Source organism: Maylandia zebra, linkage group LG19 (genome assembly GCF_041146795.1).
Source record: "Maylandia zebra isolate NMK-2024a linkage group LG19, Mzebra_GT3a, whole genome shotgun sequence".
Classification (NCBI taxonomy): domain Eukaryota; kingdom Metazoa; phylum Chordata; class Actinopteri; order Cichliformes; family Cichlidae; genus Maylandia; species Maylandia zebra.
In genome coordinates, this window is record NC_135185.1 from 25111934 (window position 1) to 25138307 (window position 26374).

At 42.1% G+C, this 26374-nt stretch overlaps 1 protein-coding gene across 4 annotated transcripts in view; it reads left to right on the top strand.

Annotated features, from left to right (window-relative positions):
• The window catches only part of pacrg (PARK2 co-regulated), a 148030-nt gene that overhangs the window by 88276 nt on the left and 33380 nt on the right, over window positions 1–26374 (top strand). For 3 of the 4 annotated variants that reach the window (XR_001167756.2, XM_004540402.3, XM_004540405.3), the window contains exon 4: window positions 86–235. Coding sequence is in view for 3 of the 4 variants with exons in the window: in XM_004540402.3 (XP_004540459.1) it covers window positions 86–235 (150 nt within the window). In the remaining variant the exon portion in view is untranslated. Of the gene's footprint in view, window positions 1–85; window positions 236–5128; window positions 5339–26374 lie in introns of those variants that run through there. The other variant, XM_012921686.4, reaches the window with a different exon arrangement.

Genomic DNA, 26374 nt, shown 5'->3' on the forward strand with positions numbered 1-26374 from the left:
TCACTTACATGAAGAAACAATGTGTAAATTGACTGTATTTAACTGATATTGCTAACTGATATCAAATTATGTTGCTGCCCTTCAGATGCCCTGAACACAAGGAACCATCAGGTGATGTGCACCACCGTGAAAGTCCTGCAGCACCTGGTGATGTCTGCAGACAAGGTGGGAGAAGCTCTGGTGCCCTACTTCAGGCAGATCCTCACCGTTTTTAACCTCTTCAAGAACAAGAGAAGTGAGTTTCAGGCACCAAGCTCTGGAGTGTTTCAAGGACAGATGATGTGGGAGGTGTTTGTCTTTTGGAGCAGATCTTGTGTAAGCTTGTTCTAATATTGGCATGACTGCAGAGCAGCAGTCACGGGGGGAGGGGCATGAACCAGGTGATTTGACAGCCCTGAGAAATGCCACGTAGAGGTTAAGTGTCTCTTTTTATTTGAGTCCAACTAAAAAGGGATTCTGTTTTCTGCATTTTCTTTGCTGTAGACTCAAAGCTTCTGCCCTCGAGTCCTTTTTACTTTTCCTCCTTCCACTTAAGCATCCACTTGACAGAGAAGCTCAATTTTGTCTTTTCTGCTGTCAGTCAGGCGGCATTGTGCAGTGCTGTTGAGGAGGAGACTTTGTCCTTGCTCTCACTGAAAGGCTGCACCTGGGTGACACCAGGACCTGGGGAGATTGGCATCAGATAGGCAGGGCTCTTTGTGTGGCTGTGTCAAAGCACTTAGGATGGTGTGACATGATGTGGACCCATTGAAGGCTTAAAGGCACAACCAGCCCCAAACACCACAGCAGGGTGTGGAGACTGACATTGTGAATCAATCATCTAAACACAAGCTTTAACGGGAGAAAACACAAGGCTTTAGTCTCTTAATCAATATCCAATTTGAATCTGTTGTCTCTTTAATTCGCTTACATTTATCTGTTTGTTGAGATAGTGAGAAAAGACAAAGGAGGGAACAGGAAAGCCCGCCTTATTAGCGCACGGCCTTATGCAAATCTCCTCCGTAAATTAGCTGTCAAATCAATCCCCTAAACTGTTTTGAAGCGCGAGTTTCTCCGCCACACCAAAAGCTCCGGAGTCAGCCGGTGAACCTCACCATGAATATATCTGCCTGGTAGTTACCGTGGCGCTCTGTCCACCTGCCTCAACTGCTCCTCTGTCCTCCTCTGGCAGGCATCGATTAAATCCGAGCCAACCTCTCACCTGGCAGGCGTCTCTGCTATCCACCTCTTGAGACCAGCCTCTGCCAGAGAGAGGTCCATACAGCTGCCAAAGCACAGGGCCCAATCTGCTAAACAAGGACAGAGCTTCCTCTTCAGTAGTTTATAGGCATCCGGCAGAGTTTCTCTCCTGTAAAGTTTGACGAGAGTTGAGGCTGAAAATGTTACCAAAGTAAAGTATGTCGGTGCAAGCGAGCGTCTATATACTGTAAGTTCATAGATAGCTGGATAATTTCCTTGTGTTTCCCCCCCGATCACCGTCTGAAGCCTTAGATGAGCTGTCACAATTCATGTTCTGTTCTACCCACTCCCCTCTAACAGAGAAAGATATAACTTCAAATACAGAGAATAGATGCTTCCCTTTTGGGAGGGGGGAACAAACACGGTGTGAACTAGAACTAGAGTTCTTTCTGCCTAATCCACAAATATTTCAGGGTTGTTGTTCTCTCACAGTCTTTCTCTGTGTGCCTTTGTCTTTGTTTCTCTCTTCTGTTTTATGGCTTGTTTATATCAATATCAAAGCTTTCATTGAAGTCCATCTATTATCTAATATTACTTATATACACCTCCAGGTCCATCCCACACTCAGTCGGCTGTCTCAGTGCCTCAGACCGAGCCTCTAGCAGACAGGCACGATCATTGTGTTAATACAGTAGAAGGCACAGAAGGCCGGCTAGTTGTGTGTGGTAACTCCCACACTGTAACTCACAGAGCTTGCATGGCATCCCTCTTATCTCCTGCGCCACAACGGGACCACTGTCCATTTCATGCCAAATGTGTGTGTCTGTGTCCACATTTGTGTACGTCTGTCATGAATAGATCTGTTGTATCCCATATGCAGCTGTTGCCTTCAGTGCTTTCTGTCTCTCCCTGCTCACTGTTGTCTGTCTGCCAGCCTTGGGCACACAATGCTTTACTACACATCTATGACATGCCCCACATATACTTGCACATATACCATTGCACGCCGGTCCAGATGAGGCTACACAACCTGACTCTGTTTCTGTCTGCCCAGTTGTTCGAGCTCCGAATCAATAGGCTGACAGCCACTGCTGCAGGGTCAGGGCCACAGTTAGATATCACCGACATCTCATCGCGGGACAGATCCCTTAGGCTGTGTTCCCACGCTTCCGCTGTGTCGCTCCCACTCTGAGACAGGGTTGTGACCTGTTAAATTGGTCTGTATACAGCCCTTATCTGAGCCATTTTTCCAAGGTCAGAGACGGAACTTAACAGCCATCTCCAGAATGGACCCTCGGGTGTCCTTTCACTCAGACAGAGCGCTGGCCCTCTGACCAGAAGAACAGCGTTACAACCCACCAACCCACATGTTCAGTCTTTTTGGGGTCCAGGCCTCTGTCATTGTTCAAAGAGAGAAAAATATGCCTGTTTAACTCCGGGCTGCTGGCTGCCATTCTTCCCACTGTCACAGTAATGCGTCATTTTGAAGTGCACAATAATGAGCAATCACATAGTATCACCATCCTTGATGTACCCTTTTGTCTCCTGAATCAACGCTCTCAGCTTTTGTTTGCTTTGTGTCTTTTGTTTATCAACTGTTCTTTGTGTATTTGTCTACGTGTGCATGTGTGTGTGCATGTGTGTGTTTTAGAGACAATGTTGAGGACAGTGTAGGAATTTCTCCAATACGATTTGCATGGCTCTCTTGTTTTCTTGATGTGATGAATCTTATCCCTAATGAAATGCAACAATGTTCCTTAAGAAGGAGAGATGTGCTCCCTCATCCAGCAAATTCCTCTTCTGAGCTCAAAGGATGGGAACTCATCTGCCGTACTGTACATCATATCAGGAAGGGACTCTGCAGCGGAGTAAACAACATCGAAAATATATTGCGGGGTTGTGAATGAAGATGAAATGTATGCCAGTACTGATTTTATTTAGTAGATTAGATGTTGGCTAGATCAGTGAATACAGATTCTTTATTACTAAATTCCACTTTTTCACAGTCGGTTATGTTACCTTATGATAAATAGGACCTGGTGAGCTGAGCAGATGTAAAGAAAACTATGAACACTAACTCGAGTTTAAATTTTTAAAAAGTCCTGCATACATGGTGTCTTTTCGACACAAATCACTTCTAGTGGGACCCAAAAATGGTCACTTCAGTGCTCGAAGCATAGCTGGGACGTTAAAACAATTCAACAGACTGGTTATTTAAATAATCACCCCACAGTATACTCCCTAAACATTTCTGCTGTTAAGTTGTGCATTTATAATTCAATTAAAATTAACATCGGTTTTCAGTTTACAGTAGCAGCCATCTCAAAGCACTTCTGATGATCCCCTATGAGCGAGCACTGGGGAGCAGTGGGAAGGAAGAACTCTGTTTTGGCAGGAAGACAAAGCCAGGTGCAGGGAGGGGCAGCCCTCTGTTATAACCGGTTGGTTATTAAGGGAAAAGATACAACTTAAAATAAGGACAAACTAAGAAGGACTGGCGAGAGCGAAGGATTTCAAACTGTGAGTTTATTGGGGATGGCTTATTTTCACAGCCAGCCTCAAGTGGCTATTTAAGTTGCATTTTTTGGACTTTCATATTTGCTTCATTTTTCAGCCCCAGATGTTGGTGCTTGGCTTCAGATGAAGTCTTCAAGTTCAGTTTTTTGTTCTTCTCTATCCATCCAACTCCTTTAATAGAGACAAAAGTGGATTTAACAGGGTGCTCCACATCAGTGGCAAGCATCTTGGTTGTGTGTTTATCGAAATTGCTCAATCATATAGCTTTTATATGCAGCTGTCGTATTAAAGCTGTTGTGTTTGGTGTAGCGGAGACTAAGCATTTAGAAATCTGTACGACCAGGAGGAGGGCCTGGCGTGCTCTGCCACAGTGAATGAAACATGAGCTCGCAGATTTGTCTGGTTCCCAGGGTAGCATTGTTGTTGTTGCCCTGATAATTTTCTTCGCTTATCTGTAAGGTGTAGGTCCTTAAACACCTATTCATCACTGACAAGCGCACTCTCGCTGTCTCTCTCTCTCTCTCTCTTACACACACACACCCACAGAAACACAGTTATTCACACTTATTGCTCACACACCAGTGATCTGGTTCATTTAGCCTCTTTTATCTTTCTGCTAGGAATGTGGCCAGCTATGATAGGGTCTCACCCACATGCATTGCTGAGCCTACACACACAGACACACACACAGACACACACACACACTCTACAAGTTGTGATAGTGGCTCTCTGTCTTCTGTGTCTGGACAACTGGTGAGGTTTTTGTGTTGGTGACAGATGCAGCACTGTGGCTGTATCTTATCTCATGACCGCGCTCTATCTGAGTATCACATGACGTGGTCACAGGCACACTCACAGGTCACGTTGGGCCTTTTTTATTTATACGGCGGCTCAGTTACAGCCGATGTTTGGAATTGAATGGAAATAAACACGGGTAGGTGGTTCACCAGACAACCGCCACCCCCACCCCCTCCATCACACCCTGATACAAGGACATGGAGAGTCATGAGGAAGGAGACCTATTCCACTGTGTTCAACTATGATACTAAGAGAAAAGGCCATCTTGAGCAGAAACACAAGGAAATTAAATCCTTTTTTTTTTCCTCGGCTCATTTTAATAAGACAGAAGGCCAAGCGTATGCCTGTGTATTCAACCACCTGTGCTCCTGTCCACAATACAACATAATACTCCCATTTACTGCCACACCACTGCACTGTGGCGTGTATGATGTTGAAGCTAATTCCTGGGGATTCCCAGTCACAAACATTTGCTTTATTTAATGACCTTTTCCAGCTGCTGTTGTGAAAAATTAATTCACTGCCACGCTTTCGTTGTGTACATAGCAACGCTATGGAGGAGCCGCGCTCGCACAAACACACAAAAACACGCACATAAGCCTATGCCCCCACTATAATCCATCATCTTCCACAGGCACGGAGAGCTCCTTTTCCCCCAGTGGACATCAGAACACACACCTCATCTTCAGCTCCTCTTTCCACATAGCCCCCCTCCAACTGGAGATATCTATCAAACCATCACATCCTGCCGAAACCCCTCCGCCATTACAATACGAGATGAATGGGAGAAACACAGAGCCAAAAGAGAAATGGAAGAAGATATAGCATGAGTGAGCAAGAGATGAAATCCAGGTATACCGAGTTGCCTGTCCTTACCTGCTGCATTGTTAGCATGCTTCACAGCACATAATGACTTTTTTTTCTTTCTTTCCTAAAGCTTAAGAAAAGACACAAAGTTGAGGAAAATAGTAGAAATATAGTTTTATATTAATGCCGCCCACTCCCCCCATTCCCCTCCCGCCTACCTCTTTCTATCTCCCTCCACTCCAATACTCCTTGCGCCTGCGGATATGCCCACCTGTCTCTGTTAATTTCTATTGTCAGCAGGTCTGAGGCGGAGCAGCCAATCAGTTGCGAGCGTCAGCCCTTGGGCCTGCAGTCACTCCGCGGCTCCAATTTAAAGGTCAGCTGATAAGCAGCCAGATTCATGCATAATCTGGGCTGCTCCGCAGTCAGACAGGCAGACTGCTCAATGAGCATGCACACACACACATATCCACACCCAGCATACACAACTCATTCTCTTGGTCTGATCGACCCTCAGAAAACGAAGAAGAAGACGTATTTCACGTGCCCTTTTCTCGCCGGAATAAATGCCTGCCTCTATTGTTCCATCAAGCCACATAATGTACTTTTACTAATTGTTTGAGAGGAGCATCTCAGAAAGAGCCCGGCTTTATGTTTGTTGATTTGTTCATCATTTGGTACATAGTGCCTTTCTTGCGATGTGAAGCACTTAGGGGAATTACGGGATCTTTAACAAAGCACAAAACCTGGCAGTGCGCTTAAAATGAAATAGAATTTGGTTATTTAGACCAAAATACTCAATTTTGCTCTACACGGGCCTGATATCCACTTACGAGGACATTATACTGCTACTGTTCTATCAAAATTTTAAATGAATATTCTCATATGTGACTCTTATTTTTCTTAAAAAAAAAAAAAAAGGTAAAAAAAAAAAAAAAATCTGGTAATTCTTTGTTTTTACATTCATTGGGCCCCAATATGCCCAAATATCAAAGAGAAATTAAAAATGCATGCTGTGGAAGAGTTCGCGTCTTAGGAGGTTAAGACTAATGTGTGACCCACCTGCCAGTAGGACACAAATGTCAAATTTAGTCAGAGCAATGAGTAATGAATAATATTACAAACTACCACCAGGGGAACCTGGCCTACACCCTGGGAATCACTGCAACAGAAGATGCAGAAAATGTTTTTAAGCTGATGGATGAAGTAGAATGGGTGTTTTTCATTATAGAAATACATCCACAGTAATTCCCTTCCCTGTGGTTCCTTGGAGTAGCTAGTTCAGCAATCTTCACTAAAATTTAAATCTTGGATATTTATTGGACAAGAATTTAGGCTCCAGATCAGTCTTCTAAAAGCTGAATGTTTAGCTTTTAGACAGCTAAGATCGGGTTACTGAACACAGTAACTTCTGCTTTGTAGATGAATGTGTAGGTACCGTATCCTTAGTGATGAAACATAAGTCTTCACTTTCAGTGGAGCTGCTCCTTTCATTCCCTCTAAATCCAAGAAGCACCCAATTACTTAATTGGATGAGTTATGAGGGTCCTTTCCTCACCCGATTCCCTCCCATCTCAATGAGATTAACACACTCTGTAATTAATGAATTTGGGGCACTTTGAAACGATTTGCAGGATTGTCCTGGCTCCGGGGGCCTGACATGTGTAACACAATTATCGAGTTGTCGAAACCAGACAAAAGAGTGAGATGAATAGGCCAGCATTAGCTGTGTTTGCTAAAAACAGGTGATCGTTCCAGTCACAGCCTGGATTAGATTCGTGGGCCACTTTGTTGTCATTCAGATTAGAGTGCATGTGTGACGATGGCTCCCGTGTATTCATACGTATGAATCCGCGTCCTCGCATGAGAATTTTTTGGGCTTCCTGACTTGGTAGTGGCAAGCAGAGAGCTCTCCTCCAGCTTCTTCCCACATCATCGTGTTTGACATCTCCGCGGGCAGGCAGCGACAGAGTGCTGGTGTGTGTGCAGACATTTGTCCGGCCCGCTTTGGATCAGCGTTCGCACCCTGCGTCAGGTTGGCTGTCGGCTTTCATAAGCGCACCTCCACGAATGGGTCCGCCGCTTGAACACGGAGAGAGAGAAAAAAGCACAGTTTTGCAAAATAAATAACAAATGGCATTTCTACAGGCTTCTGATTTTGTTGTCTCCGGCAAGGACACTCATAATAAACAATGAATAAAATAGATTTTATCACCTCTGTCTGGATTCGTGTGATACACCCGCATTTCAAACAGGTCACTGTTTGCAAAGCACTTGAGATTTTCAGGCGTCCCTGCTGTGGCAGTCATATTACATCTGCGACTGTCATTTTTTGTCACCTCTGTCTTCTTTCACACAGAAGTTCCACTTTAATGCGGCCAGGAAAACCACTCGGTCACCCATAGTCATTCTCACTGAACCAAACAAAGCCAGCGTAATGCTGCCACAGTGTGCCCCCCCAACCCTACCCCTTTAGAGACCCACACCCCATTACTGCCCCTTCTGGGCATATTTCACTGACAGATATACCCCATTATCTCATCATATGCCAGCCAGTCTCTGCACTGTCTCTAACTGATGTATTTTGCTCATACAGTCAATAACACAGCTTTTTTTTGTCATGTTTCTATCATACAAGAGTGGTATGAACACTGGAATTTTATTTACTTATACCATGTAGGTTCTATTTTATTCTGTTGTTTTTTATTTTGTTTTTTCCTGTTGTCAGTCTGTCTGATCTGTCTGTCCATCTTATCCTCATTTACAGCTCGAGGGAACTTTTTTCCATTATTTTCTTCATCAACTGATGTTCAGTCAAGATCATGGTTCACTCACAATTTTTTTTTTTTTTGTTTTATCATGACTCCAGAATTCATATTCCAATAATGCCATAATAATCAGCCTTATACAGACTCCAATAGATGGCTTTGGAAAATGTGAACGACAGCACATGTTATTGACTTTTAACTGTTTAATTTTCATATATTTTCAAGTTTTACAGCTTTTCATCCTGATAAAAGCATCCCTACATGGCCATTCATACTGCACCAAAGTAATAAAATAATACAATTTAACAATTAAATGACAGAAAAAGTCCTGTATGTTCCACTATTTCTTTTAAAAGGCTGTTTTCTGTGAATTAACAGAAACCTTTTGATTTATAATTACAGAACAGTCCGAGCAATGTGCTATCAAAACCTTTTATGTTGTTTTACACAATAATTTCTCACAATTTAAACTCAAAGAGTCATTCTGACAGATGCTTTTTTTAAATACAGGAACATTTCTTTATCTGCTAGAAAAACCTGATAAAGAAATGCTGCTTTTTCTTGCAATCATATATTGCAGGGATCAAATTAGCAGTTAAACTTCGTTTTGTCTACAGAAAGGAGAGTTTCACTGGTTCTGCCCACTTAGGATTAAAGTGGGCTATGTGTGGCCTGTCATGTAAAATAAGTTCCCTGACATAAACTGTCATCTGTAAGCTGCACGGTGTTAAAGACGTACATGAAACAAATCTCTCAAATGTAGCACATGACTTCAGTATTCAGCTACGAGCTAACGGTGTGCTCAGAAATCAGTAGCGTCACTTGAAATGTTTTTCTCCATGGAATACGCTTCAAGCGCGTTGCCTTTTCAGTGCTGCAACATTGCTAATGGTTAAATTTCATTTAATAAAGGAAAGATTAATATTTAAATAGGCTGCTGGCAATGTACAGTATTATCATTTAGAATGCACATTGCACATTGTTTGCATAATTAATTCAGTGCAGCTTCATCTGTAAATAATATTGTTACCACACCAGTTGCACAGACACAGAAGACCGTTATCAGGATATGTGTGTGTGCTTGCGTGCGAGTGCAATAGGGCACACTGTCACTGCTTCGCAAACACTGAGAAAATTCCCACTTTAGTGCCTTATTTACTTTCAGGATCTGTTCTGTCACACAAGCGTGAGTGCAGGATACACACACACACACACACTTTCTGTGCCCTTCAAAGTCAATAGAGGGGATATAAACATCAACGTCTACGTCACACTGTCACGTGGAATGTAGAGTATGCAGTCTGCTTGGGATCATATTTTATAGGCAGATTCTTGACCTCTGCGGTGAAAGCTTTGCACATGCCGTGCACTTTCTAACATCTTCGCTTTGGAAACACAGGATCAAAAGATGTTAGGAGCATAAACAAAACACTGCTGTGGTGATTTATACAAATCCAGTATTCCTAGTTTTCTTTTCTATGTATGTGTTGGTGATAACAATGCAAGGTGGACCCTTCATCTAACGCCTTGCAACAGTGGCCACATAATTAACTTTATCTGACTTTCAGTACCAGCCAAGGCTTTAACATTATCTTTTATGCTCCGTGTTTGCTCCCAGTCCTCCTTTTCATAACCGAGCTGATGCATAGTTTTCGCTTTTTCCTTCAGTGTAGCCCAAGTGCTAAAAGCCTTAGCTTCTTTGTTCTGCTCTACTGTTGACCCAAGATAGATGAATTATTCACCTTGAGGTTTGTGGCAGCTCTTGTAACGTGCTGACCCGCCAACCCCTCTGCATGCCTGGGACACTTTACATTACTCCCAAAGGAGATGCACCCATGGTTCTCCTCCTCTCCCCTCAGCTTCTGTCTTCTCCACCACCTCCTCCCATCAAATATTTAGTCTGCGTGGATGGAGAAGCAAATCCCCAGCCTCTCTCGCCTCATTTCTCTACAAGCCTCGATGTTCTCCTTTACTGTGAACCACATCTATACTACACAGATGTGGTCTCACGGTGCTTTGATAGCAAACTGTTTCAGTATCTTCCTCTCACATTTTTCTTCAAAAAATTATTTTTTCTTTCATGGTTGTTTTTAAAAAAAACAAAAAAACAAAAACGAATATATGGAAATATGCTGCTACACCAGGGACATTTTATCTTAAAAGTCCAGGGAAACTTACTATTTCCTTATTCAAGGTAACTCAATGACCAATGACAAGTTAATAAGTTTCCATTTTAGCTAGTACTCTAAAGGTTTCACTTCAACAGAGGTGTACAAGGCTACTAAAAATACAGCATCTTTTAAGTAGTAGTACAATTCATCCCAAGGAGAATCGGTTTTTCTCAACAAAAAAAGTTCACAAAACAACAGTGACTCTGATGCAAGTGTAATATGTGGTGGAGCTGATGCTTCTACACACACAACTCACTGGAAAGAGGCAGCAGTAAGGAGGTGCAGACACAGGGTTAAATACATAAATCTACCCATAATCTTATGAATCATATGGAGTTAAATTTGAATTGTTTTTATTTTTTAAGCTAGGCTAAAATATGTATGTAATATGATATCTGCTGGCCTGGGGGCAGAAGGGGGCTTTTATTTGAGAGGTGACTCTAAAATAACACAATTCTCTCTTAAAGTTTTGAACACTTTTTCTTTTCTTTCGTTGTTTTCTGTAGTCTGAACTGGGTAGGGCTCATGGTCATTTGTGAGCTCACTCATCTTGGAGTTGCCTGGCAACCGCACCATGACAACGAGAATCCCGGACGTCACTATAGGCGGTCAAGAAGTAGACAGCCACGTGAACTTCAAAAGCAATGAAATACAGAAAAATGCTGCTACTGTTATCATTCACTCTTTGATTTTTAGTCTTTCTGTTAAGTTTTGCTACCCGTGAGACGGTTGTGGCTTATTTGCCAACGTATGTGTGTGGTGTTTTACTTCTTATGTGACTCATCTAACTCTTCTCATCTAATGCCAAAACTATTATAGCATAACATGGTCCACAAAGATATTCCTTCAACTATTTCAGCTCTGATTGTTGTTCATTTTATCATTGAAATCCAATTTTGAAGAAATCACTGATTTGAAACAAAAGTTTTAAGGCTATAGCATGCATATATATATATATTGTGTGTGTGCGTGTGCGTGCGTGCGTGCGTGCGTGCGTGTGTGTGTGTGTGTGTGCGTGTGTGTGTGTGTGTGTGTGTTGCACGCAGGTGAGCAAGCTCTGGAGTTGAGCTTGTGTTCAGAGCATGTGTGTTGGCCCCTGAGGGGTCACAGTCACTCTCTTGTGTTTGTCACCATAGTCTTTGTTTCCCACAGGCCTACTATTCTGGGAAGAGAAAGGTCATCTTCCCCTCGGATACTGGCACCTTAAGGATGCTCATAACTGCACACTGTCTACAGAAGAAGTCAGCAGGTTCTCTGCTGATGATTTTTAGCCTCTTTGCTTTGTATTGTTTTATATTTGTATTTAGAGTAGAGAGTAGTGGAGGCAAACTTCTTATTACAGTAGGGTTCCCTAATTATATATTGTTGTGTTTTCATTTAGGATGCTGTGTATTTGCATCCATACATATGTGTGTGTGGGTGGCCGATGGCAAGCTGAAACAGATGCTGTAGGGTAATTTAAGGTAGACTGAGAACATCTGTGCTTATTGAGTACTGACGTATGCAGTAGTAGAAGCAGGGTCACTTACTTCCTTCTCTAGTTTTGTCTCCCTGTGTTTCCTGGACATATGAAGGCAAAGTAATGGGAAACTGATCCATGCGGGACCTCTTCCCCTGACCCTCTATATATAACAAAGTGACCCACCTATAGATTAACATGAGGCCTCCCCTCATTAGAAAGTACAGAGATTTAAAAAAAAACAACAACTTTGGTGTAGTATGAATTTCATCACCTGGCTCCATATGTGCGGAGAGATGGGACAGCTGCTTTTCAGCCATTGGAAAATAGCTACTACGATACACACCTCCAGCTTTAGGGGCGAATAAGAGAGGAAGCCATATGTTGCTGAAGGTTATGTGAGACCATGCAAATTGAAGCTCAGCTCTCTTGGTCACAAGAATGATGCTTTCAGCTTGAGAATTGTAGTCTGGCAGTTTAGTCGCTGATAAATGCAGGCAGCAGTGCATTGATTGGAGCATTAAAGCGGGTGCGCCACCTTTTTCTCGAGAGTCTCCTGGAAACTCTCATGACACAGCGCCCTATCAATTGGGTGATGTGCATATTGATTAAGTCAGAGATACTTTAGAAGTCCTCACCAACAGGATACGTAAGAAAGGGCTAGATTTCTTAATGCTGTCGGAACAGCTATAGATGATTTAGATTAAACTGCCTGCTAGCAAGTATGATGTGCTCAATATTTGTTTGTGAGTTTTAGTCTTCCCTGTGCGTAAACAGAGACTTGGGTTCCCATGTGGCAGTATTCATACTGCTCAATGCCGCAGTCACCGCAGGGTGGGCTTTTATTAAAGAGTTGTAATGAGTGAGAGCCATCATAAGCCAGTTGCCTATTGATTACCTATAAAGAGCACTCAGTGGAGACGTGCTGTGATCCATAGATAATGCTTTGCACAGGGAGGCTCAACTTACTCTGGTTCCAAACCTCTGCATCGCCAGCCACATCTCAAATTTTGTTGAGCAATTCAAATGGATCTGGCAAACAGGTTGGAGAATGAGCCTTTGCAGGCAGGAGTACACAGCAGAGTGGTAGTGAGTCAGTTTAAGAGATTAAACGTACTTACAATCAGCTGTTAAATATTTTTAAAACACAATTGCTATTTATTTGGTAGTTTGTAGCTCATTTAACAGCCACATAGTCATAGACCGGATATGGACTTGCTACAAACAGCAGTATCCCTGCTAATGCTGCCTCAGTGCTGGAAAAAAAATGACGTCAAAGCAGCCAGACATGTTTTTCAGGGCAAAATCAAAACCTCCCACAGAAAGCAGCTAACAAGAAGGCAATCAGGCAGAATAATGGAGTGGTAACAAAATGGGCTTTCAATTTGAACATCAGTGCGGGCTCAGCTACCGTACCAATAAGGCCTGAGCTTTGAAGTCACGACAATAAGACACACAGAGACTCGTGGGCATCCACATACACACAGAGCCAGGAACAACACACAGAATAAATACATTTATTCTTGTGTCAATAAAAAAATAAAAGCAATATTACATGTGAATGTTGCTATGCTAATGTATTCTGAGGCCTACTGCTAACAAACAGATGATTGATTGGTGAGTCTGTGACATTGTGCTTGTCTGTTTGTAAGACCACTGCAAGCTTTGCCTTTGTGACAAAATAGAACCGAGCAAAGGACGACATCAATCTGGGAATGAATCTAAACAAAGTTTCCTTCTTGAATTTCTATTAGAGCCTAAATTTAATTCATCTTAGACAACGCACATAATGTCTTCCATATAATGTTGAGCAGAGAGGCAATTTCATTAATGACTTTTTCTATTACCCTAGAAAATGTTTGCATAGGCCTAATGGTAAAAATGCTCCTCTGTTATTGGAACTGTCTATAATTGATTTGACTGTCTGTGATTTCCACATTATTTCCCCCCTTTTTTATTTTCTTTTTTGTGTTTGTTTATCGCATTTGATAAATATTAGTTCTGTTAAAGGGTTTAATTAATGTATTACTAGCAATTACTACCAAAAGATGCTTTTGAGTATTTTTTATAATTGTAGTCCACCAGAATTTTGAGGCAAATGTTGGAATATATTGTTTTTACTGCTGTAGATCTTAATTGCTTTACATATTTTTGCTATCACACAATGACTAATAAAAATACAGTGCTAAAGATCATAGCTAAACTAACTTTTTTTTAATGTTTTTGCTAGTTTACTCTTTTCTTTTCTTGCTTGGCTAACAACAGTATGGGTCAGACCGCTGTGTCACTGAGAAATTTCTCATTGTTTATCTGTTTCACAAGGTTAATGAACCATTTTTACAGAACAATCAGTGGAGTGAGAAATAAGTGGCAGTTTAATCAATTGATAATATTTTAAGTGGCTATATGCTGATTAAGTCCTTTTTCCAAACGTGTCAGACCTAAGGTGAAGGGGTGTGGCTTTCCCCAAACAATTTAGTTTTTGGGCCTCATTTACAATATAACTGTGTGGCAGATTGTGAAGCATATAAGTATACTGCATAATGCCCAGTTATGAGAATTATAACCATCGCTATAATATCTTAACCACCCTCTTAAACATATAGCCCGCTAACTAAGAGCAGGGTCTCTGTGGGTTTGTGTGTGTGATTGCTGCATGATGCTGAAGCCTGTAAGAAAGACAGCTGCGTCCGTTCCTTGTACACAGACTCCAAGAAAGGGTTCTCTCTGCTGGAGAGGGAACAGTAAAAATGCATCATAATTTCTCAGTAATGACAGCGGAGCTGATAATGTCAGAGCTTATCAATATGAGCCTTAGTGTTTTAGCCCCAGTGCTTGTTTAATGCTGGGTTTCGGTACCCATCCCTAATCTGAGCTGATTGCTCTCAGTGGAGAAAAATATGGAGTATTCATTTTGTATGGGGGAGGGGGGGGAAGAGGAGAGCGATGTTGTATTGAGACCAAGTGTAAACTGGCAAGATTCAATAGAAATTTTCTTAGAATAACAGCACTGTCAGTTGAAATCATAACACAATCTCTCTTGTTGTGAGTATTAAGTAAAACCATGCCCCGTAGCAGATTTGCTGCCAGACTTAATCAACTATTGTTTGATGTTCTCCAAACTAATGTTGTGGCAAACCTGGGGCTTAAAAGATTTAGGCTGGCTTGTGCAAAACTACATGTAAGGTACAGAAGGCTTATGCTGCAGCATCCACTGTTTTGTCTCTTAGCTATAAGAGAGCTGGAGGTGAAATATGTGCTCTACATCCCCATGACCTCTCACATAAAATAGATCCCCAATCAAAAAAATAAATCGTCCAAACCATGGTAATTAAGGTTAGGATCTGATTTAGAACAATTACAGATGAGTGAAGAATTAGCTATGATACCGTCATTTCAATGGCATTGGCACTGCTATGTTTGCCAGTACTATAGGGGGTTAATGGGGAGAGAAGGCATGGCAGTGGAGCTGGAATGGACAGAAAACACAGACTATTTGTAAGTACAGCTACATGCACATGTCCCCCTGGGGCTGGAGGCTGGGTGGTGAGATTGCAGAGTCACCCCCATCACTAGTGATCCATGCACACAAGCCAGCACCCTCTTGACAAAACACACAGAGCAAGTATTGTTGCCACACGCAGAGACATACACACACATGCCTCAGACAGTTCATTTCAATGCAAATAAGTGTTCACCCCTCTTCTGGGAGGAGTTCTTGGCAGACTGCATTTTCTCTTCTCTATCATATGGAAGATCTAGATTGTATAGTGAGCTCTCGGGCAGAACCAAACAGCTATGAGTACATATAGTGCATCGCCTGCTTGAACTGATTTGCTGAGTTTTATGTTAAGTAGAAAGGACTTTTTTATCCTGCACTTTGTTCATGGAGAAAGATGCAGCCATGCTCACGCAGCGAAGGATGTGTATTTACAATGTCTTAAATGCGCAGTGTAGCTTTTAATTGTTTGGCATCGCAGAGTTGCTGTATTGTTATGCTGATGTATGGTCCACTCTGCACTGTATGCCTGCAGCATTAAAGATGAAGCTACATTCTTCCGCCCTCCCAACGGGCCTTTGTCCTCAAAAGAATGGAAGCTCCTCGCTTCATCGGATAGATTACAGCCAATTAAATGTGTCCGTTATCACCCATTAATTACCGCCACCACTTCTGCTAGAAATAGGCCTGACCAAGCAACGGCTGTGGACGTGAAATTGACCCAAATACATCAAGATGAGTTTCCATTTTTTACCTCTTTAATCAGCTCTCATCAACAGAGACCTATCATTGAACCAAGTCATCTTTCACATTGATTTGCAGTTAAATGAGTTTTGCTGGGTTAGCATGCCTACAGTACATGTATGCGCTTATGTTAGCAAACGAACATGGACGTATGCATGGGTTTGGGCATATATGTGCATTTGTGTTTGCACGCTACTATGTGTGCTTGTGTGCTTTTTGCATACACAGCACGTGCATGTGCTGCGTGTTGGGTATTTGAGGTCAAAGCTGATGGACTGGGCTTCCTGAGAGACGTGCAGCGGCCCTGAAGGATTGACACTCTGTGACACCTCTCTCCGTCTGCCTGATTAGTCACCTCTTTGATGCAGCAGCCTATATTAAGGCTCTTAAGTAGAAGACAGCCCGACACTTGCTAGCTGAATAGGGCTCATAATACATAATGCTGAAACACCATCTTCCATCATATGCCAAGCTTCAACACTTTTTTTACTTCCGTATTGCCACTTTTGGAATGTATTGCAGCTTGTTGGACTGTTGTCAGTCCTGCATGTGGATTCTTAGAAAATCTGTAAAATTTCAGGGAATCAAAGCAAAATGATTCTCTGTCCATCTACTTTTTTCATGTTTCCCTCTCTCTCTCTCTCTCGCTGTCTCTCCCCCTGGTACTATCATCTTTACAAGCTCAGGGGAGCCGACAGCTGCCCTCTAACCCTGAAATCAGGCATTAGAGGAACAGCCTGACAATTAGTCTGCTATTGCCTCACTGGGATGGGATCAGAATAACAAGACAAAGAGCAAAAGAGAGGAAGATAGACAGGTTTAAGATAAATTCCTGCCTTGGGAACATTTGAAGACACCTATTAAGGGTTTTCCTTTTTTCCCAAAGTGGAGCATTATCATGACCTTAGCAGTATGTGACATTTTATTTCACATGCTTCATCTTAACCCTCTGGCAAAATATGCAATGCTATACTGACCCTACAGCAAGCTAATGCAATTATTTCAGTTGTTTATGGAGCCATGTATATTCCAGAAAAGCAGGGTAAGATAAAATAAGTTGATGGGAGACAGCTAGTGACAGCTTCTTCTCCAAGCTGGCATCAAATTGGTTTTCTTTTTGGCTAATGTTAGCTAATTATTGCTAGCTTTTCTGCTAACAGTACCCAGTTTCAAGACTTGTCTTGTAGCAAAACACTCTGTAAAAGATCCAGTGCTGATGTGGCTAATAATCTAGCTTACCATTTCCAAATTACGTCATCAGTCACAAACAAATCCACATAAAACTATGTAGTAGTTAGCAATAATGCTGGCATGTAGATAACTGGAAATATAAATTGAACGGCTTTCCATTTTACATCATGAGGTAAAGCCTAGAGATCTGTTGAGGACCACCTAGCAACCACCAGTCACTACAGAAAAGGCGTATTTCCTGACCAATTGTGAGTCATTGCTGAAAGCGGTTATCTAACGCAAGCTATCTAAGAGACGTATACGGTGCTACACCAAAAACATCCTTGCGACTGATTTGTTCGTGAGCAGATTGCCACAGTCCCATGGTGTTTATACTGAAGATGGCAAGTGGTTTGCAAACACTTGCTAAGCGGTTATGAATAAAAACACAAGGTATTTTTTAGAAAATACAAAATAAATACAAACTTAACTGTCCATTTCTTTAAAAAAAACATTAAATATGTATGCTGTACAATCCTTCACCCTGGAGAAAGAGCGGTTCAAAGAATTCATTAAAAGCTCAAAATTACCATGACAGTCCTACCCTTGATGATGGGTATGGTGTGTGTAAACCTCGGACCACAAATGTATCTACGTTTGTTGAAACTGTGTGCAGTTCCAATAGTATAATTCAGCTAAACCATTAAATGCTTTCTTCTTCTTCATAAACGCATACACTTTACTCTGAAAGTAACGTTTTTCAACATATGGACTGTTAAAAGAGCAACGTGAGAGATGAGATAAGTGATGGAGTGAAAAATGGCAGAAAGTTTCGACCTCCTGCTACACATGTGAAAAAAGTTACTTTATATGAATGTGTGTGTGTGTGTGTGTGTGTGTGTGTGTGTGTGTGTGTGCGTGTGTTTAAGCGATCAAACTTCCTTGCAGCTCCGTCAGCTCCACGGTTGTAGAAAACATTTTACAAGATCAAAGCATTTAACACTCCCGAGCCCTAGGCCAGCTTCCTCCCAACCCATTTCTTCACACACACACACACTTACATACACAAACACACACACAGACATACTAGGACATGTACTAGTTCATCCAGCCTTTACCCCTGCACGTCTCGGGGGATTTTATAACACTGAAGTCACCCAAACATTCCACCTGGAAACGACCGCCACCAGGTTCTGAGATAAGCTGAACATAGTCGAAGCCCCTCAGCTCTCATCTCCTGAGCGGCAGCCACACCAGCAGCAGAGTGGTATCAGCTCGACCGCAGCAGTCACGCTCCCTCCCTGTCTCCAGTCTTCCCTATCCCCCCCCCCCCCCCCCCCCCCCTCCTCCAGGTGCTCTTTGACAGAAATAATTGAGGTGGGGAGGTGGTGGGAGGTTAATGAAGCACTCCCAACACACAGCTGACCTTTCCCCAGCCCCTGCGCAAATCATCGCAGCACAGTTTTTTGGACATTTTTAAATGAAAGCCTTTAAATAATTTATCTAACTATAGTTCCCGCAAGGCCCTTCATTAGAGGTTGGCCGTGACATTTTCCTCCTCCTCCTCCCTCCCTCCCTCCCCCCCCATCCTCTCATACTTACCGCCTCACATCCAGTCCAAGAATATCACTGTTGATTTCTCTCGCCTTTGTCTCTCTTCCGCTGTCATCTCTTTCTTGGTCTCTGTGTCTTTTCCTCCTTCCCTCTCTTCCCTTCCCTCTCCGTTTCTCCCTGTTTGACATTAGCCGCATTAAAGATTGAGATCTCTGGTATACTCCACGCATGGCTGTGAAATGACAGCCAGGCGTCAAGACATGAGATGTGATTTTTGCCGTGGTGGAATGGAAATGGAGCACATTTAATCCTTAAATGTGTCGCGGGCCAACTGACAGTCAAATAGATTGCGAGGAGGAAACAACGGAAAACCTGAAAACTGATGAATCATTCGATCATGTACTAAACTAAACGTGCACATTAACAAGTTTGCTCCTGTTTTGTTGCCTGTGTGAGTTTTCTTGTGTAATTGAGTAGCTGGCGTTACTTAAAGAGGACCGACTCTGCCATTAAGACAGACAGACGGGCAGACTTAACCTTTATGGCTTTACTTTACTTTGTCTCCACAAGAAACAGGATGGATGGCATTGATTTCTGCTTTATACTTGACTGTGCTGAAGACAGATTTGTAAAATCCTAGGTGCTACGAATGGGTGAGAATACAGGTGCAGCTACCAGGGAGGGAACCAAAGATATTAATTAACAAACTCTCTTGGAAACAGATGGATGTATAAGTGCGCCTGAATTGAACACAACATAGGCATGAATCAAACACAACAATAACAAAGTCACCCTCTCTGTCTGGTGCATTGGTGTGAAAGACAAATATCCAGATCAAATATATATTAAGTGAAGAGCGCTGTCGTATTACAAGAAATACAATTCGTCAGGTCTGTTTTGCTGATGAAACGGAGAAAAATGAGATGTGACAAGCATTTGAGTTATACAATATTGATATTAGTGGAAATGTTATCAGATACAATGTGTGAGGCAGTGCAGAAACCCAGGCTTCCCAGGGGACGAGCAGTAGTAAGGCAATATCCTCAGACACTCACACAGCTTGAAAGGCTTCTGTATAGCTGTAGGCAGTTTTCAAAAAAAAAAAGGAAAAAAAAGGAAAAGATCCCAGCAAGTCATTTAAGCAGACCTCAAAGAGTAAGTGTTATTTAACCTTTTTGGTAGCCAACACAACTATAACCAAAGCAGAACCCCAAGCAAATCAACAAAGCATTTGGCAACAAAGCATCAGGGTTTTCCTATTAAAAAAACGTGTAAAATGTAATCATTTTCTTAAGTAGTGTTTATTTATTCAGAGTTAAGTAAGGTTGCACAGCTCCCATCCCCACCATGAAAAAAAACCTGAGCACATTCAGCAGTTTGACAGTCTTAAGGCTGCCTCTGCTCTGCACACAGAGAAAAATATTCCGATTAAAAACACATTTGTTAGTTTGACAAAATGCACATTGGGTCTGGAAATGCAAATACAGAAACGTTATCCCTCTTGGTTCAAGAGATGTGTTAGTCTGGCAGGAATAGACAAGTCCGGTGACTAATTTGTGCGTTCCTCCATCTGGCGCGCCGGCATTACTGAGGTGGCAAGTCATAGCGACAGTGTCGACTGCTGCCGGTGACGGGCAGTCAGAATAATGATGTTAGCCAGTGGCCCGGTTACTGCTTGTGGTGCTTCCTCTGGGTTGCCTTGGTTAGAGCAGGTAATGTTTTAACTGAAAATAACACCACAGTAGGTTGATTGAGTTACTCTGTAGCACTTAAGAGCATCTTAGGTAAGGTAAGATGCTGGTAAAGGGTGGGCGACATAGCCTCAAAGTTATATAACGATATTTATTTACGATTATGATATTTGTGACAATATAGAAAGTAAAATACAGAGAGATACACAGTGATTGTAACTTGCAGGCAGCAGCGATTGTCGCTGATGGCAGAATGTCTAATTCAAAATGTGAATCAATTGAAACAAGGTGCCAGCAGCAGCTTTATAAGACAATAGCAGTGACTCACTATTATATACAGTGACAGTGACACAGCACATGACATGTTAGGCCTAGATAGTGTTTTCCATGGAAATTTAAAGTACAAGTATAAAATAACTGCCTAACACTTGAGTTTAATGATAACTAAAGTAATTTAACCTTGAAACTCTTCAGAAGCTGAACAGTATTTGCCACATAATAAGGATATTTTCTACCTGGGATACTTTATCTTGGGTCAAGCTTTTTAACCATCTCCTTCAAGCCCTGCTTAACCACTAGGTCTTTCCATTTCCTTATTGTGCTTTGAGTGCACTAATTGAGCACTCAAAGCGCTTCTGATGAATGCATCACGAGCAACTCAGGGTTTAGTATCTTGCCCAAGGATGCTTTGAACCACCAACCTGCTGATCATTAGATGATTTGCTCTACTTCCTAAGACACAATCATTTATATATCACGATACGACATTGTTATTACTATTGGTATTATCACAGGTTGGTATGATAGAGTTAGAGGTTACTTTTGGTACTCAGGTAAAAGAAAAAGAGAGTTTCCACTCCTACTATATAAATCCAGACTGATGCAGTGATGCTATCTTAAAATAAATGTGTGATTAGATTTGTGGTGTCAGTTTACCCGACAGAACAAACAGAGCACAGAGAGCTGTTTTAACTGGTTCCTGATCAAAGACGGTTCTTTTAGCTTTGTTTTAACAGTCAAAAGCTAATCAGTGGAGTAATGTAACGTATCCATTGCTGTGTTTCATGGATACAACTGCCCGTGAAGGAACCCATATGGAAAAGAAATAGTAAAAACTTATATGACTTATATGTCATATAAACTTATATGACTAAATCATATAAGGCTTACATGATTTACTCATGAAAGTGGCCACTTTCACATTACTTTCATATATTGTTTTAGTAAGTATCCAAAACATACAAGTTTCATTATATAATTTTTCAAGGGATCTTATATCTGTTTGTATGCTTTTCATACAAGTTTCACACAAGACAGATACACAAACCTTATAAGATTTATATATATCTTTTCCATATGGGAACATAGTATTTCAAACATATAAAGCTTTGATTGTTTCATTTGTTACTGTTGTTGTGTTTATGCACTTAATATTGTGCAATAAAAACGATTTCAGTTCGCTTCAACTTAATGGCAAAATAACTTTCTGCTTATTTTCTGAACAACATTCCCCTAGAAAAACATTCGATTTTTGGTATTCGGTATTTTGTCCGACTATGCGATTGCATTAGACTCCCTAATTGTAATTCTCTCTCACCATGCTCATTAGATCATTTGACAACAACACCATGAATCTTTTACTCACGTCATTAGTCAGGATGTGTTTTCACTCCTATAATAAATCTGTTTCTTTGCCACTGCAGTTCCCTCTTTCTCACTCTTGCTCTCTTGCTATATCAGAAGTTCTTTATTACCTGGAAACAAGAGCAGATTTATGCCTTTGTCTGGGACAGAGGTAGGTATGGTTTACAGGGTGAGTGGTGAGGGATGAGTTGTGTGCAGGATTAGTTTTCAGGCCAGAGGAGAGGGTTATCTGCCAGTCTCTTACCTTGTGCTGTAGTGGATGCAGGCTGAGATATTAGGGAAGGACTGCTTCATTAACTCTCAGAGACCACAGCCATGTGGTCTCGCTGTGGCTAACTGTGTTGCTCACCTTGGAAGACTGCTACTCTTGCTCTTTTTTTCCCTCTTGCTCTCAGTTGTGTCTGGCCCTTTCTGGTCCCCCTTTAAGGCCAGGATTTGCATTAATAACAGGGGGCGCTAGGCGAGATGTATTGGATAGATGTGTAAATTTCACTTACATAAAGATGGATGGCTTAATCTACCAACAGGAAGACATTTATAAGTAATAACTCGGGCAACTTTCCACATGACATTGTGGTTTTAAATAAAACGATGACGTTTGGATGTGTGTATTACAGAGTAAAGGCAAGTGAGACGGTCCATTTAGACTCCTCTAATGCGCTTTAAATCCAGACTGTAGCACCCAAGACTAAAGCATGAAAAGAAAGCTATTTGTATCTTACAAAAATAACAATGTCTCAGTGTTTTTATTGTTTTAACAGAGGTAGGTTAATGTTTTCACCTTGCAGACTTTAATATTTTCCCGTGGCTGCGTGATTGCATTTTGATGATCTCCTGTGTCGTGTGCCTGGCGATACGCTTTGCTTGTTTCAGCGGGTCGTGCTGTATTTCAGAGAGAGCAAAGGGTGAAATGCAGCGTTCGTTTCTGCCTCAAACGCATTGCTTCACCGATCTGCTTTCAAGATCTAAGCATTTTGAGTGTAGGAGTTTTTGCATCCCATTTTTCTCCTGGTACGGAAATGCAGACAGACACACACACCCAGGACTATCACAGTAAGTGATTGGATGTTAACCAGTCTGGAATAAAACAGATGGAAGGGCTGCGCTACAGCACCAAACACAGGAAATGGATTTATTCAGCCCCCCCTCCTCCTTTTTCCCATAATCCTTTACTGTCTTCTGGCCTCCCACCATTACACACTGACATACAATGATACACTGATCATCCACAACATTAAAAGCGCTGACAGGTAAAGGGGATAACATTAATCATCTCATTACAATGCAACATTTGCTGTGAAACCTTTAGTCCCGTCATTAAGGTGACACACACCACCCACGTAAATATTTTTGCTGACACCAGCAGAGGTCCCGTGTCTGTGCCCTGCTGGGTCGGAGCTGTTTTGGCGACATGAGCTGGATCTACACAATATCAAGCAAACGTTTTAGTAGTGTAGCTGATCTTTGTGCATTTAACCATTTCACCACTGTATCAAATGTACATTCATTATACTTTTTTTTACAGATTTCCCCACTATGAAGACATTGTTACTGAAAGAGATTTGAAAGGGATTTGAAATAATCCTTTAATTCATGGGCCAACATCGCTGTTTATGTAAGAATAATGTTTAATTAGCGCCATAACGATGTTTTCTGTCCCGCCTTTTCAATTTGAAACTGGGTGTAATGTAAATTAGGAAAAATACATTACAAGAAATTACTCAGACTCTACATCACAGGAAGCCAGGCGATGATCAGTGAGCAGCAGTATGACTTCATGCCCAAAAAGAGCACTGCAGATGTGATGTTTGCTTTGAGAGTGTTGATGGAGAAGTATAGAGGAGGTCAGAACGAGTTGCACTGTGTCTTTGTAGCTCTAAAGAAAGCAAATAATAAAGCGCCAAGAGCTGTGGTACTGCATGAGGAGTATATGAGGATGGTTAAGGACATGTATGAGGAAAGTAAGACAGTGGTAGGTGTGTGGTAGGTCCCTGGTCTCAAGGTGGGGGATCTGCCCTGACCCCCTTCTTGTTTGCCGTAGTGATGGATAGTCTGACAGATGAGGTCAGAGGTCAGGCAGGATGTTGATGTTTGCAGAGGACATTATGATCTGTAGTGAGACTACGTAGCAGGTTGAAGAGAGCCTGGAGAGGTGCAGGTATGCTCTGGAGAGTAGAGGACTGAAAGTCAGCATGTCAGTCAGTATGTATGTGGGCAAATCAGAGGGAGACAAGTGGAAAGGAAAACATGCAAGAAGAAGAAGGTAGATGAGTTTAAGTACCTGGGGTCAACCATCCAAAGCGATGGAAAGTGCACAAGAGAGGTGAAGAAGAGAGTGCAAGCAAGGTGGAGTGGGTGGAGATGAGCGTCAGGGGTGATTTGTGACTGAAGGACAGCAGCAAGAGTGAAACAGAAGGCTTTCAAGAGGGTAGTCAGACCTGCTATGATGTATGGTTTGGATGCAGTGGAACTGACCAAGAGATAGAAGACAGAGCTAAAGTTGTTAACGTTTTATTCGGGAGTGAGCAGAATGGACAGGATTAGAAAAGACGAGCTGAGTGGTTTGGAGACAAAGTTAGAGAGGCAGGCCTGAGATGGTTGGTTTGGAGATGTGCGGAGCAGGAATAGTGGATATTTTGTACAATGGATGTTGAAGAGCTGCCAGGAGGAAAAGAGGAAAACCTCAGAGAAAGTTCATGGATGTAGTGAAGGAGGACATGGAGGAAAATGAGCTGCTGTGAAAAGAAGAATACATCTTAGTCGTTGCTTATAGACAGCAGCATTTATGAGTTCTTTTAGTTCAATAAAATGCGAGAGAGAAGCACCAAAAACACAGCCATGTTTCTTTTTCTTTCTGGCTGTGAAGCCCACTTTGCTCACTAAAAACAAAAAGAAAAAAATGTTAATACTTCTTACCTCAGTCCACCAGAAATAACACCTATATCCTTAACCCAAAATGCATTTAGCATAGTTATGGCTGACTCTGTGGGTCAAACATTTAGGATTTATAAAACAATTCATCTGTTTTACAGAGTAATTTAGCAAGAGAGCACATTTTAGGCTTATTAAGGCCCTCCAAGTTGAAATAGGCTTCCTTTTAATGGAAATATCAAATCTGAGGATGGCTGAAATGTGCAACTGAAATTCTTGAGTGTAATTCAGTTGGTGCAGCTGTTGCAGTGCTTAATCAATGTACCTCGCCTTTCCCCCTCTGCTTTCTGCATATCAGCGCAACTTCCACAGAACTAATTGTGGAGATACTTAATGGAGATGTCTGGCTGCAGCAGCAGACTGCTGACCATAAGAGCGTGAGCTTTTATGTTAAAAGCTGCTGCTCCTTTCCACACCATCACAGAGAAGTAAAGAAAAGGTTGCACTGCTTTTGTGTACATGCTGGCAATTACTGCGTGCATGCGCCTGTTTGAGCATCTGCTTGTTTATTTATCTGTGCCTACAATCCTGTCTTCAGATAACTTATTCACCCCTCCAGCTACTTGTTCCTTTTGCACAGTGACAGCCTTACACATCAGTGCTGTTGCCTTCTTTATTGTTGTTGCCACTCGCATTAATAATTCGCTTTTTTGTTAACCGGCTGATGTAAAGTGGGCTAATCCCTTTATGAGGGGAGAGAATGAGGCTGAATTTGTCAGCGAGTGTCTGTTAATGAATCGAGCTTGTATCATCGGTATGCACAATGTGTTTTTGTGTAATGTGCAGGCGGGTGTGTGCGTTTTGTCTGGGAGGGGAGCAGGGCTAATTTCCACCCTGCTAGGGTCCTGGAGGACTAAGCTGCTTTTGACCTGATAAGCTCATTAGAATTCCACACTAATTACAACAGGCCCTGTTTGGCTGTCACCAGATGAGAACAACAGGTCCCGACCATATCAGCCTACCTTAGAGTGAGAATAAAGTAGGGGAATAGAGGAAAGTGAGTACAGAGGCTTGTGAAGAGGAAGAGGAAGAAATGAGAAGAGGTGCTAGAAAGACTAAGAGAAAGGGAAATTAATCGTTCAGTGGTCCAGGTAAAACCGATTAAGAAAATTTGTCAAGACTAGTACAAAGACCAGTAAGCATTCTTAGCAGAGAATCATATAACCTTGATGCAAACAAAGGAAGACAGCGGCAGGAGGAAGAGGGAGAGACAGGTGGGAAAGAACAAGAGAGAAAGATTGTAAATTAGCCGGGCCGCCGCAGAGCGTTTTCTCCGACTTGTCGAGGCTAAACTGAGGGCAGCAGGGAGTGGGGCCCGATATGTCAGAATCTCCCTGGCAACCAATCCTTCAGCCGCCCCCACCCCTGCATGCACAAACACAAACACACACACACACTCTCTGTGCACGCAGCACCCTGTAGAGGCTGGGCTTTGGGTGTTG